The 15,260-nt window shown below is 41.6% G+C and overlaps 1 protein-coding gene across 1 annotated transcript in view; it reads right to left on the bottom strand.

The window, feature by feature from the left end:
- Positions 1 to 15,260, bottom strand: part of LOC306965605 (uncharacterized protein) — a 111,256-nt gene that overhangs the window by 51,571 nt on the left and 44,425 nt on the right. The window contains exon 13 of the mRNA XM_079560119.1: positions 2,713 to 2,757. Coding sequence (XP_079416245.1) covers positions 2,713 to 2,757 — 45 coding nt within the window. The remainder of the gene's footprint in view (positions 1 to 2,712; positions 2,758 to 15,260) is intronic.

Below are 15,260 nucleotides of genomic sequence, written 5' to 3'. Positions count from 1 at the left end.
TTGCTGTAGCTGTTTAAAACCCAATAGCTTTATAGATCATTCTAAAAGTACCGCTAATATTTTGAAGTTGGAGTAGTTCTACTTGAGTACAGATTGTGTGAGTGCCTCCAACACACTGTACTATAGATGATTAAAGTTGGTGCCGATTTGGAGGACTTTCTGAATGAACACTGCTCAATCACGCTGACAGCTCACCCTTGCTGGAAGTGCGTCTCTGGGACAGTTTATCAAACGGCAGAGACGGCCTGAATGTACTTTATATGCTGCATGTCGCTAGGTTTTTTGTTTGGAGATGAACAATGATTTTAGCTGAACCTTGATGTCATCGCTTTTCCCGCAGGTCCGTGCAATTACAATCAATGAATAGTCTGGTTTTGTATAAGAAAAATGACGCAATCAACACACAGTTCAAAGGCTTCTTAGTAATGCTCAGAACCCTATATTTTTTTCTTTTTCCTGATTCTTTTTTCTAACGCAGTGTGTAATTCTTATGCTACTTTTTGATTAATGTAATTGCATTGTTTTAAACTAGCCAATACCAAGTCCAGAGCAATGCAAAGACCCCACCGGGAGCCTCAGATAAAAATCATTCAGAAGTTGTATATTCAAATGACTTAAATAAGTCTTCATACACATGCAAACAGCACAAGAAAAACACATGAAATTACATTGTTATAAGAATAAGATATGGAATAAATCAATTCAAGCTATGTGATGTGAAACATTGTGGAGCCTGTGATTTTCACAGTCAGTGCCAGACGTTTAGGATGAGTTTTACATGTGGCGTTATATTACACAATGGCATATGGATTGAATTGTATGTTTCCATGTGCCTTTAATGAACTGACAGCTATTCAATGTGGTAATAGTCATATTTCCTCTGTGAGTGTGCTTTAATGTTTTTAGCCATCTCCTAATTGCTTTGTCACATTCGAAGCTTCTTGTCCTACGTCAAAGCCAATCTTTCCTTGTAAAAGCACTACCTCTCCTTCAGCTTGGTTGGCTGACCTGCTGCCAATAGACAAAGCAATGCCCTGGCGTGTGTCTTGAATAGACGATGCTGTCCTGCAGATCCTCACCTCAGCAAAACTGAAGACTTAAAAATGCCAATGAAAGTGGATGGATGAAAGGCTGGCGTGTATTAAGGGTATCATAGAAACACTACCATTTGCTAATGCCACTCCTTGTCTTTTTGGCTATGGCGGAGCTGGCTCCTCCACCTGACAGCAATAGCTCTTAGTAACCGTTGGTAACTGTCAGAAGTCTTACAGAATGGAAATGGAGAATCCTTATGTCGTGATCAAAAGCGTAATCAGGCCAACAGAGCATGAAAATAATTGGACAGTCAGACTATTTGATGCCTAAACGCTCCTTGTTTTCTCCTGACATCGGCGCGGTTTGGAGCCTGACAAGCTGTCTCTGGCTTAACGCATGGAGGTGTTTGTGCCCTTTAGCGCTTGGGTCACTTCACTTCAACAGTCCCACCGTGTCTCGGAACACGCCGGACCCCGAGGAGAAGGACCATAACTCAAGAAACCAACAGGGCTTATAGGCAGACTTGTCCCTCTCATCAATACAGCGCAACCTTAATACAGCCCTTGTGGTTTGGAGCGCTGACAATAGCAGTGGGCCTGCGGGAGAATATAAGGGACAGTTTGAACGGGTCAATATATATTTTGCATGGGATTAGAGCGGAAAAAAAAAAACTCCATTTTATAGCTTATAGCTTCAGTTATTTATATATTATTAATAATACATTATCTTAGCATGATGGTTAAAAGTAGTTATTGTTAATAGCAAAAGATTCATAGGTGGTGACAGGTGACATAATCAAGTAATTCTCTTCATGTCTGGGTGGGGTTTTCTAGTTGATGTTTTGGTTGGAACTAAATAAGTAAGTGCTATATTTATCATTGTACAAGCATACAATGAAATAGTGTTTCACCTTCTTCTGGGAAGAGTTTAGCAGTTAATCTGTTTTATTCTCCAGTGAACGTCCATTAGCCAGAACAGTGGCTTAGCTATGAGTCTCGCCCGGACATCTCCTCGTTTGTCCCTTTTTTATTTCCTGTAGCGCCTCTTCTGACGCCTCCACTGTGCTGCAGGTGTGGGGAGCTCTTGGTGCTTCTTCAGTGTCTCAGAAGAAGACATTTGTAGGTCTCAAATGGTTTTAGCCTATAAGCTAGTTGTTTACTTTTAAAAAGCTGCTTTCTTCAGGACCATAATGGACACTTTGCAGTAAAAAAAATCCTTCAAACCTCATAAAAACACGGCAAAGACGCACACAAATATCCAGTAAAACAAGGTGGAACACAGAAACCACAAATGCAGTTCGCAGAAAAAGGCAAAAAAAATGCGACTGTACCAAGAGAGAGGGAGGTTGCTGCCTGTTTATATGTTGCCATGCCATAAGCAATGTTATCACCTTAGCTATCACCATACTTATGCTTTGATATTTTTAGTATTTTCTGTTTTATGTTGTCTCATTATGCTTCCTTTTTTGCTCCAGTAATTCCTATGGCTCTGTTTTAAAGTTTAAAATCATTAGGAGAAACAGCATGCCTGTCAGTAAAATTATAAACATGTTAGTGTTTTTGATTGGATTAGCAGAAACACCAAACACCAATTACGCCTTGTAATGAGATGACACAGAGATGCAGATTTCCCACTGGTGGTTACATTTATAAATCAGTGGTGGCTTAAATGACTTACAGGCATGCCTCTGGGCCCGGGCTCCCCAGCCTTTCTTCTGCGTCCCTGCGGTAGAAAGAAACACGACGCTGTGATGAGAGCGTGAAGATACAGCCGCAACAACAGGTGTGGCTTGCCTGGGTACATACACACTGGCAGCAATTACGGCTTAGACACTCGCTCCTGTCGCAAGCTCTAATTTGCTTTTAATTAACAACTAGAAAACAGCTTAATTGCTGCGCCCCGTGTGGCCCACTACTCTTTGTTCTCCGCTCAGGTTTACTGCATCTTCCCTAGTTGCACGAGTTCCTGGCTACATCAATCAAAGTGCAAAGAATCAAGTGTACAATTGCAGCGGATACACGGTCCAACTAAAAGGAGGTCACCATCTGAATACAGGATCCTTGCGAGTCTTAAAAATGCGCGGACATCTTGTCTGTGTAATACGATGTGTACAAGTTGGGAAGATTTACATCAAGAAGTGAGAAAAGAGGATAAGGCTCTTGCGGACGTCCTTATAGATATCCTATAAGCTGGCAAAGCATCATGGGCTCTGAGTGGAATTAGTTTTCACACGGCCTCCAGAAGCAACTCGATTAGGCGATGCTAATATTCTGAAACCGCAGACGGCCCAGACAGTTCTTTTATGTAATGCCAAAATTGATAACAACTCTTATTCCATATAGATAAATAAATAAACTAAATGTAAAATAAATTGGACACACGCACTGGGCCGAGTACCGTTAAACGAAGAAAAAATTTGGGAAAATTGGGAAAAGAAATTCGGAAAAAATGTACAAAAAACAAATTAAATATGGGGAAAAAAATGTACAAATGCAAAAGAAATTCATTGGAAGAAAAAGGGACATTATTGATCTGTTTTATGGTTCTAAATGACAAATAATTCCGTTCATGTATCGGTATCGAAAAACCAAATATCATTAAAGTACCAGTATAGGAAAAAAATTAACAATAGCCAGCCCTAAACATGCATTAGGTATTTAACTTTGTTTAAACATCAGGTAAGGCAAGTTATAGAATTGGGGAAAGTAGGGGGTAACGTTCCAGGGGGTTGAAATAGCACCACACCTGGAATATATTGTTATTTTGCATCAACTTTTTTCTCTTTTTATCGGGGGGAGTCTGAGGTTATGCTCCTCCCTTATGGACCAATACACTGTACAGATCCCGCCATTATAGATTTATTTTCAAAGCCAGAAAGAAAGATGACATCTCATAGGAGTTTCATTGCCCTATACACTAATTACTCTCCTCTCTATACTGTACATGCCCTGAATGCCACATGAAGCGCACACTTCCTCCCTCCCCAGCATCAGGCCTGAATCTTTCGGGAGCCAAAGGATCATCACTCTCAGCTGCAAAAAGAAGAAGAAGAACATTCGCAAAGCAACGCCCCCTCGCCTCCGACATGCCGTATGTGCACTCTTTGATTAACTGGGGCGAAATTGACACTTTTGCCTGCAACAAAGGCAAAAGATGAAACTACGACTTTTTAATCATCTGTCGGTATGTTTGCAGCCAGGGCAACTAGCATGGTACGGTATTGCCCCCCTAATAAAGCTGCAATGTGGCTGGGATGTGCGATATACCTTCTCCCTGGATGTTACCCATTTTGTCTACTGTATGAAGTCAGCCTTGGCCTCTATCTTTTGATCATCTGTGCTAATGCAGCTTTAAGCAAGTGCAAGTCTTAATGGGGAACACATTCAAGGGCTTCTTTATGAAAATGTCAGAAAGGGACGTCAAAAAACATCAGTGAAAGGGAACAAAACCTTCAGAAATCTTAAAAGCCCTTTTTAGCTTCAAATGACATTCCAGTGCATTGGCTTTTTTTCAGATTTAATTGAGGCTGGTTACCTTAAAGGCACTGAAGGAGCACTCACATGGCTGACGGACTGTTGTGGTAGTAGTACTGGGGCTGGATGTAAATTGAAAACAGACTAATTTGCAAAAGGAGAAGCATCACAAAGCGTTTGGATAATGAATGGGTTGACAAAGGATCACTGCCACATTTGCACAAACAGGTGAACGCTTGTTTTGGCCTTGGCCCTTGCTGCTGCCCTTTCTCCTCTGAACTCTAAAACAGATACACGGGCAAGTGATTTCTCTAATGAATATTTCATATCCTATTATTCCAAACATGCCATGAATTATGCAGGCTTGTTTAGTATCAATGTGCTTTTGCCCTTAAATCACTTTTAACTCTTGAGGAGCACGTTAATTTACATCCTCATGTACAGCTTAGCCAATCACAGCATCACACATACTGTAAGTTCATCTTCTCTACTTATTGGGGGGGTAAACAATATTGTATGCTTTGAACAACTGCCAAGGTTGTGCTTAAAAGATGAGTAGTCAGTAAAAATAGGGTCACACTGTAAGATCTGTGGATCTTGTGGCCATACCGCCTTTGCGATGCCCAATCCCGTCAGACCTTGGAAGCTAAGCAGGGAAGGGCCTGGTCGGTACTTGGATGGGAGACCGTTTGGTAACACCAGGAAGCCTAGCGAATGTAGTGTGTGAGTGAGTGGTTGGTGGTGGTCGGAGGGGCCGATGCGGCGCAGACTGGTTGCCTCGCTTCTGTCAGTCTACCCCAGGGCAGCTGTGGCTACAATAGTAGCTTACCACCACCAAGTATGGAGTGAATGAATAATGCAATGTAAAGCGTCTTTGAGTGTCCAGAAAAGCGCTATATAAAACCGATGCATTATTATTATTATTATTATTATTATTATCTAAGCCAAATCTTGTTCAACATCATGAAAACGCCACAGGAACAGGGTATCAGAAAGGAACTGTGGGTTAGATACATTGTATCCAGGCAACAAGTCAGAACAGAAAACGCAGACCAAAAATTTTGTAAAATATGAGCATTTTGCCCGATTATATTTTGATGAAAACCTTTTTTGTTGTTGTAGCCAACGGGTTTTACTGAGTAAATCTCAATTCAATTGATATGAAATAACGGTCAATTTATATGAAAAAAAAAAAAAAAGGTTGGATGTACAAATCTGGGCTCCACTTTACCTCCATTGTCTGTGTACAGTGATGTGTGAATGGGTAAGTGGTTTCCTAAAGGAAAAGCGCTTTGAGTGGTTAATGTAGGTGGAAAGGTTCTGTATAAATTTAGGCCATTTATCAACATGAGATTGAATGATTGTTAAGCAATGTTGCAACTAACCAAAGAGGGAGTACCTGCCTAAGACTGGTCTGGATTGCAAAATATAAATTGCAAATTTAATTGCAATACGTAGAACACAGCTGCACTGCACCACTGAATGCTTTTCTTTTTCACAATCTACTATATTTGCTTTACATTCTTCCCCGACTGCCATCTTTCGTCACACCCCATTTCCTTCTCCCCCAAACTTTTTGTTGCCTGTCGCATCACCCCAGCCATCTCTGTTGCTAAGCTACACTGTGTGTCCTATAAATTTGACAACATCCTAGTGCTTGATTATTATTTGAGCTCTGCAGCGTGAAGCCCCCCTTCAGGTCATTGCAGTAGATTAGAGAGGAGGCAAGGGAAGGAAACAAGGGATGAGAGGAGGAGGCAGACGACAGGACAGAGTGGGAGTAGGAAATGAACAGGCTTTAGGAGTGAATGAAAGATGGGATGGTTAGACTTAACATATTCACACTTATGTTTGGCCGTAGCAGAAAAAAAGATACTCTGAATATCAAGTCACATGTATAGCTTTGACATTCCAGAACTGAAGCAGGGTGCGTAGAGTACAGAAAGTACCACGTCAAAATATGTACACACACACACACACACACACACACACACACACACACACACACACACACACACACACACACACACACACACACACACACACATTACATCACTCTATTTATCTTGACTTGAAACAAGAAAAAAACATTATTTATTTCACATGACAAAAACTATACCCACCAGCATACTAAATTGGTGACTAATAGCCTATTAACACACACGACTACTTTCAAATCTGGGGGAAAGCCTCCTGTCACTGTCAAAGGGCTTAGATTAACACTGAAATGTCAACCTGTTGTGTTAAGACGTGTTAAGTGTTTTCATTCACTGGACTTCCAAAATGTGGACCTAATTAACTTATTTTAATCACCCAAATTGTGTGATGATGAACATGAACAATCATTTTACAAGTCTATTAGAGAGCACAGTTTGCTCTTGTCGTCATTAGCCCGTGGTGATTGCTAGCAACATTAGCATCACAGAGAAAACAGCAGGTTTTGTATTGAGTATAAAGGCTCATCTGCTGCACGAGCTGGGTGACATGCAGCAGGCAAGCAGCAGTGGACAGCTAAAAGAAGTACACAAGACATGTAAAAAAAAAAAAAAAAATACAAATGAAATGTAGTCAGGTGTTTCATTTACTACTAACGCAGGGAGCCATAATGAAGTTTCTTTAACTCGAGTTTCCGAGAATTCCAAGTTGGAAATTTGCAGGTTGAAACTCAAAAAATCACTTGAATGCAGCATAAATTAACTTTCTATGTGTATTGTTGTAGTGCTGACAAAAATAGTAATCGTAATTACTTTTTCAGTCTGTCTGTATGGATTGGATTTTTAACATCACCTCAATCCCCTTTAATATTTATGGGCAATAGGTGGTATACACAGTGGATACTGACAAACAAATCACTTCCACATTCATTCATGGTGTACAGTACACAGATCACACTTTGTCAGGTGCAGGGCCCTGACTTGAACAAGCTGTTCTCTGAAAATGTGCATCACTGGCTAAAAACATACGTATTCAAACAGGCATTTGATACAGTGACATAAGGTTAAGGTATACTTTATTGATTTCTGTAGAGAAAATCATTCTCTGCATTTGACCCATCCTTCAATGCAGCAGGGGAAAGATGTGGAGCCACCTGGCTGAAGGATTCCCCGATTGTACATGTTCATGGTCAAATGGTAAATGATCTCAACTCATATAGTGCTTTTATCCAAAGCACATCAGATCAAGGAACCACTCACCCATTCACACTCTCATCGATTGATTGATTGATTGATTGATTGATTGATTGATTGATTGATTGATTGATTGATTGATTGATTGATTGATTGATTGATTGATTGATTGATTGATTCACAAAATCAATGCACACAACACATGTATGTCTTTAGAAGAAGGGGACAAATGAAAGAAGTGAATTTTCACAAAACCCTGACCTGGAAAAATAGTTGGTTATTCAACAATTTTAACAAATGAAAGTGTAAAATATGTATTCCTCTAAAAGCATAATTTTAACGCAATGCTGAAATGTCTTTGCAACATCAAACAGAATGTTAGCAGATCACTTATGATAACATTTTCAGCAACTTTCCAAATTCTTTTTTTTATTAAAGTCCCATGGAATGCTGTAAGAATTGCGTCTGCTGTACAGCAGGATAGAGGTTGCAGTGGGTTTGAGGCAAGGAGAGGGTCTTAGGAGATTGACAGTATTTTCTGAACTTCTGACTTAATCCACATGGATGCCAGCTTCTTCCGACTCTGACTCTGCACTGAGTTGTAAAGTGCAAAAGGGAACATCTTCTCATTGCTGCAACACAAACCTCAATCTTACAGCGAAGTCACCACTGGCAGTAACACACAGCAGAAGTATTTGTTTATGAATATTCCATAATCCTTATTCCAAACGTCTGACACATGTCCATCCACTGCACTGGTATAACACAGCAGAGGGAAACAAAGAATGTCAAATGTGCCACATTTTTCCAACGATAAAGCCGATATAGCATCAAGAATCCTCATAATCCACCTGACAAATGCCCCTGTCGAGCAGGGTCAGCAGATAAGCTGAAGGAGACTTCTGAATGGACACCGCGGGACCAAACCTAGACGGTAAAAGATGTTACTGCTCTTATAGATTTCAGATTGTATTTGAAAAAGCAGACCATGAGTGTGTACCAAAACTATGATTCAGAGCTCTGTTTTCCACATATCTATTTCATGACACAGATGCTTGTTGACCTGAAGGGAATATCTGACAGGGCTGTGCCCAGTTGGTGTTATGTAGCTTATGGGAGAGATGACCTTTTCTTGAGTGAAAACTTGAATGCCACTCCCACTCTTTCTGCCTGACTAGAGTCTGTTGTCTCCCCAGGGGACAGGCACTGAGGCCACCTGAGACTGTTGTTCAATGACGTTTAATGGGATCCGACGACCTTCCTCATAGTCTGCAGCTGTGTTTGTTCAAGAAATGAAAACTGCATCAAAACATGCAAAACAACAAATTGACAGAACAACATGATTGGTATACCATTATGCAACAATAATCCAAACAGACCATCCATATCAGTTAAAAAATTGTGATGTCACATTTGTGGACTGGAGACGGCATGCTGGATGATGCTCCCTGTATCAGCTATGTGTCAATAGGCTCACATGACTTGTATTAAATATGAATCCTTCAGTAATCACGTGTCTTCATTTGAACGATGGGCTGGATACACATGTACAAAGAATTGACAAGGACAAAATCTCTGTTCTACTCTGTCGTGCAATATATCTGATCAAGCCCAGCCCCGCAGCAGCAGTTATTGTATCCAGGTTCAAACAAAATGCACACAATTATTCTGACTTCCCACAAAAGCTAATTTATTCTGTAATTAATTGTAAAATGTCAAACACTCCCCCATGTAATTTCTTTTCTCATTCTCATTTTAAAGTTGTCACCATGAGCCATAATGGCCAGGAAGACAGGGAACATTAAAGTACAAACTTGTTCTAAATGTCAACATATTTGCAGCCAGCATTTAATCCTGTTCATGTGTTTTGTGTAACCCATGTTTGCCCTGTTACAGGCATAAATCAGCTGAATTTTAATACTGATTTATTGTCCATTAATTGAACGCACGATAGGAACAAAGTTATATCCCCATATGGTAAGCACTTTTCCATGCACATACACATAACTGCACATCGGGCCACAGCTGCATGTGGCCGTCAGAGACTCATCTGGTGAAAAGAGGAGAAATCCAGTGGATTTACACCAGTTAAGCAGCTTCATATGGCACAGTTGTCAAGTGTTCAACAAACCCGTTTGCCTGTGTCACAACAGCGCATGGATGCACCCGGAACTAATATTGATAATAAAGCACGTATGAAATGTCACAAAACACAGAGGCACCTGCTTCTGATTAAACATCTCATTAGAGACAAAGAGCGCACTTTTCAGACCTCCCAGAGCCCTAGACGATGCCACCTCAGCACTGTGCAAATTCTCGCCAAAAGCCTGGGCATTGGAGCTTGCAGAGATCTCTTGCATTTAGTAAAAGCCTTAATAAAATAGGATTTGTTCCAGTTGTTTACTGAGGGAAAGAGGAACGGCCAGGGCAGGAAGAGAACGGCAAAGCCGACAGCTGCCTGGCAGGGGCTCAAATGCAGCTTAGTATTTTCACCATTCTGAGTGGCACACAATGCACCCTTTAACTTGCAGCCATCTTAATATTCAGGCAGTTATCAAGAAAGACTGACACTGAAGCTGAATTAAGTCAAGCTCAACTGCCTATATCTGCACCCATACCTGTCTTTGCTAAATGTCTCCGTAAAGGTTTACCTCATAGACACTCAGTCAGGGGCTGTGACAAAATTGTTACTTCAGCGAGCACCACTAGATGGCAAACTAGCTTCATCATAAATGTTAGAGAGCGTGGGGGACAGGGCCAACAAAGAGACATACTCTCAGAGAGTATGGATGTCCTCAACCCATGAATGTAAGATGTGTGTTGGGTAATATCCCTAATTAGGCAGTCTGGCAATTAGGCTGTGCACACCATAAAGGGTATTTTTCTGTAGTGGGCTTACAGAGACGAGAGAAGAGGAAGTGGAATCAGTACAAAGTGAGGTGACAATAATTTTCACAGCACATTACGCCTCCTCTCAACAGCCACAAGACACAAAGGGACACAGGTGGTATTACAAGGGTACCCAGCCCGAGAACGTAGCATATTATTGAGGAAAATAACCATTATGAAGCTATTCCTGCAGCCTTGACTGCTTTCCTCCAACAGTGTGCAAACAGCAGAGCTCAGGGCGAACACAGGAAATGCAGACAGTGGCTTACTATAAAAACTAAGTCAAGGCAGTCCCAAGAGAGCTTCTGACAGCTTATTATAACAGTTACGTCTGCAACACGGCATCACTGAAGTTTTAAGAGCTCATTGACTTTAACAACTCCTGAGGAGCTAGAGGAAGAGCCTGATGATATTATGTGAATTTGCATTTTTATGTGGTGAGAATGATAAATCTATATTAAACTATGAGCAGTGTTCCCACAGATCTGTTGAATGTACAGTGTTCGCTGGGTGCCTGCTACTCTGCTGTTCAAACGTTTGTCCTCATGGATGCTCTTTAGCCCTGACTTTTCCTCACTTGGCTGTATTATTCATCTGAAGCAGATTGCTCCAATCCAATGTTTACTGATACTGAGTGTTTCATTAATGCATTATCCATGAGTGAATACGAGAGGGTGAAAATCTACTTTGAATAAAGCTGGCTTCATTTTACAAATCAAATATTTGAGGTCAGAGAGTATACACTGAACAAAGATCGGTGTCTGTTGGCTCAGTACTGTAGCCCTTGTGAGCCTTGTGCTTCTTATCACTCACCAAGAATAGCAGATTAAGCTGAGGACTTACACTAGTGTATGTGTATCATCACCACAGATGCTGCACTACTGCCAGGCATGCTATTAGTGTGGACACAAAAGCATGTATTTGAATTGCTTGTGGTCAGAGTGTTGGCAGTCACAGGCAAGGCAGACAGTAACAGGATGTAAAACATTGCTTCCAGTACCTTAGTCTAGACCAGGGGTGCCCAAAGTGTGGCCCAGGAGCTAAATGCAGCCCTCCAACCAATATTTGGTGGCCGTCACAACGGCCACCAAATATTGGTGACCGTTGTTAATATGTGCTTCTTGGCACATATTAACAATGGCCCTTCACCCCATGTACACTTCAATACACGACCTTCCATGAAAAATGTTTTGACATTTTTTTGACATCTAAACTGTAGGTGAACCCACCCTCCCTCCTTCTTGTGGGTGGGGGCAAATAAAGGTAATGCTTTATAATGAGGGAATAATAACAATGAATGCTTATTCATGATGAATTCATGCATCATAACTTCATCACGGATTAACGTGAGTTCATGAATAGTTTTCATGAATAATACTGAAGGAATAAACAGAGGGCAAGGACTAGAGAGAGAGAGAGAGAAAGAGAGACAGAGAGAGAAAGAGACAACATAGGTTCATCAAATGTTTTAATTTATAAAAGCTGCAACAGTATAGTTAAAGAGGCCCGTTCATAATGAACTCACGATGAACTACTGATGAGTTAATTGTTGCCCCCAAAACAGGAGCAATGTGATAAATGCTGCTAAGAAACAAAAGTCAATCAAGAAAACATGTTTATAAAAGAACAACAAAACAAAACAAAGAACGTAAGCATCTACTTCATTCATCACATGTATTATACTGAACAGTGTTTATAACAGTTTTACTGCTGACATGTATTTATGTGATCCATTTAATCAATTTACTGTGCTTTAAGACATAGTCCAATATCGCCCAATGCTACCATTTTAATGAAGCCATCTGGGCTCATTTTAAGCAAATGTGTGGTTCATAAACTTTAATGGAAGTGTGAGTAGTGTTTTGAATATTAAGCCTAAAATAGAACCTCCATTTGTTGAGAAACTGGGGCTGAGTTTTAAAATTGTCTCCTAATTCTTGACAATCTATTTAAAGATGTTTACATTTCCGGCATTCCCTGACCGCACCTTAAAGCCACATCGCGTAGGATTTGACCCAATAAATGAAACTGAAATCCAAGTATTTATTTTCATCATTGAAAAATACCTCATAAATGTACAAAACAAACTGTGCTTTTGCTGTGAGCGGCTCAACTTATCTAAGACTTGACTGTAACGTAACCGGGAGTGGGTACGTCTCCAGCTCGTCGCCATGGAGACGGACAAAAGTTAGCAGAATTTGAGATTTAAACAGGTTAGGTCCTCATCCAAATCTATTCTCTGATTAACCACGGCAGTAATAGCCTTTTCTGTGTTGAGCTGTTCATTAGGAGCATGCTTTGTACTGATGGCAACAGTTAAGTCCAAAATGTTATGCAGTGTGCCTTTAAGCTAATCTAAAAAGCCGTTTGAGTGTGTCCATAAATGACAAGACTCCTTGGAGCCGCATGCAATCCCACTGTTTGGATGAATTCACACCTCTGCGCCTCACACAGTCACAGAGAGGCCATCCACTTCGTGTCCATTCACGTACCTCTATCTGTCAGGTGGCTGTGGTTCAGCTGACCCCATCTGACACACGATACGCCGGCAGTGCCACTTTTGACCCTCTCATGCCTTTGAAACTGCGCTCTGTAATGTCGAGGAGGTGGTGCGGACACAGGGCCGTACGAGATTGTAACATGACTGCGTCTACCGCTTTTAGTTTTGAATCCAAAGACATTTATGCACGCCTCATCGCAAGGTCGTGAAATAAAACGTCTCTGGAAGAATACGCGAGGTTGTAGATATGTGAACAAGGCGTTGCACTCTGGCCAACTGCAACAATCCCGTCCAAAGCTCTGAGGATGCATTGACCTACATTACCCCGTGTCGAGCAGTCTTACATAGAGTATACATCAGCTGCTTGCACACAAACACGTACGCAACCCATAAAAGCCAGCGAGCAATCAAAACGGTCCCTATCTCGAAGCCTCGCCCCCTGTATTTGTCCCTGTAATTAATTGACCAATTAATGTGTGTTTATACTGGACACCCGTGAATGTGTAGCCGTGGCGCGGCTCGCTGGGAACAACCCGAGTCAGACAGATAAATCAAAGCTTTGTGCATCTGTCCTTGCATGTGCCAAACGCTTTCCCCTGTAACCCGCCTCCCGTCCCTACTGGACCCCAGTGTGAGACCTTTTCATAGCCAATCAGGTCAAATCTTTGTTTCATCCCCGGTCCCAATGCACTTGACATTGGACAAGATTAATTGCCTTGTGCGCTGGGCAACAGTGCAACCTCCTGGTGTAATACAGGTGTCAGAAGAGTGGCTCCCTGCGTTTCTTCAATATGAAATCGGACACCACAAAAGAAGGGAATAAGCTGCTTTATTCGACTCAGCAAAGGGTTAACACAATCCTCCTTGCGCTTGTAAAATTGCACACAGTGTAAATCTCTGTCATAAAATCTCAGCTGTGAGCCCTGCTGACCTGTAAATTCTTCCATCCATGTCACCACCTAAACCACAGAGAGGTCCGGCCAAAACTGCAACCCAGCAGCAACATCATCTCCATTGTATTTAAATATGCCTGTGAGAACAAGCGCCTCGAATCAGCAGCATGTATCTTATATGATAAGCTAGTAATCCTTGCACTATTGGCCCAGAATGGCACAGTGGCTGAGTAGCATTTGCTTGTTCCCCCCGTGTCTGAATGGGTTTCAGGTGGCCGCTCAGGTTTCTCCCATAACCTTAAAACAGCCACAATAAACTAACACTCACGACCAAACCTCGCTCAAGATCCAGGCACTGCACGGTGGTCGACCTCTGCTGCTAACAGGTCACATTGAATAATGGGTCAAATACAAATGATGAAGGATACAGTGATACAGCATTGCTAATTTTAAATTGTAACTGGTTATAAAAAGTCCATCAAACATGATTATCGGGTGAGAAACAGAAAAGAATGCAGTCTATCATTAAACAGGTTAATGGTCTCAATTTCCAGTATATACCACTTTTGTCGCAAAACGCTTTACAGTAAGGAACCACTCACTCCCCATTCACACTCTCTTTCACACTGTTACAAAGATACTGGAAGCAAGGTGGGTTAAGTGTCTTGCCCAAGGACACCATGACAGTGTGCACCTGCAGGAGCTGGGTTTCAAGCCCCTGACCTTCCGGCCATGAGACAACCCACTCTACCATCTGCGCCACTGTCGCTCCGAGACCTATCCCGAACAGTAATGTGTTTGCTAGTAAAAGTGTGATAGTGTGAACCAAAAGGGTTTTATTTACTGATCTATTTTTGCCACTGTAAGATAGGGATAATTAGGCCTGATTAGAAACAGATTACAAAAGAGAAGAGATTTTCTATCATCATATCTTTAACACGAGAACAAACATTGAATGGGCTTTTTTTTATGCGCTCTAGCGACAAAGTGCATCTAAGGTCTAATCAGATCCAGAGTGCAAATTGATGTATTTACAGTATCACCCAAATCAGCAGTGACCCCCGTGGAGCTCTTCATGCTGGATGGCTGCTCCTCTCACCGGGGACCTGTTTCTTAATAATGGGACTCTGCAGGTGCACTGTGGAGGTCAACAGTCTGTTAGTGTTACACCGCTGCTTCTCTGCCTCCGCCTATGGAGCAAGAACCAGCTGCCAAATGTTCCAGCTACGCCAACCCAGCCATCACTCGTTCCCTATCAGTGTCACCGCAATGTCGAGCTCGGTAGACAACCAGACGACTGTAACTGAGCATGAGCCAAGTCCAAATATACAAATGTATTTGT

Source organism: Gobius niger (assembly GCF_951799975.1).
Source record: "Gobius niger genome assembly, chromosome: 7".
NCBI lineage: Eukaryota > Metazoa > Chordata > Actinopteri > Gobiiformes > Gobiidae > Gobius > Gobius niger.
The sequence above is the reverse complement of the archived record's forward strand: the minus strand, read 5'-3'. Positions and strand labels throughout refer to the sequence as shown.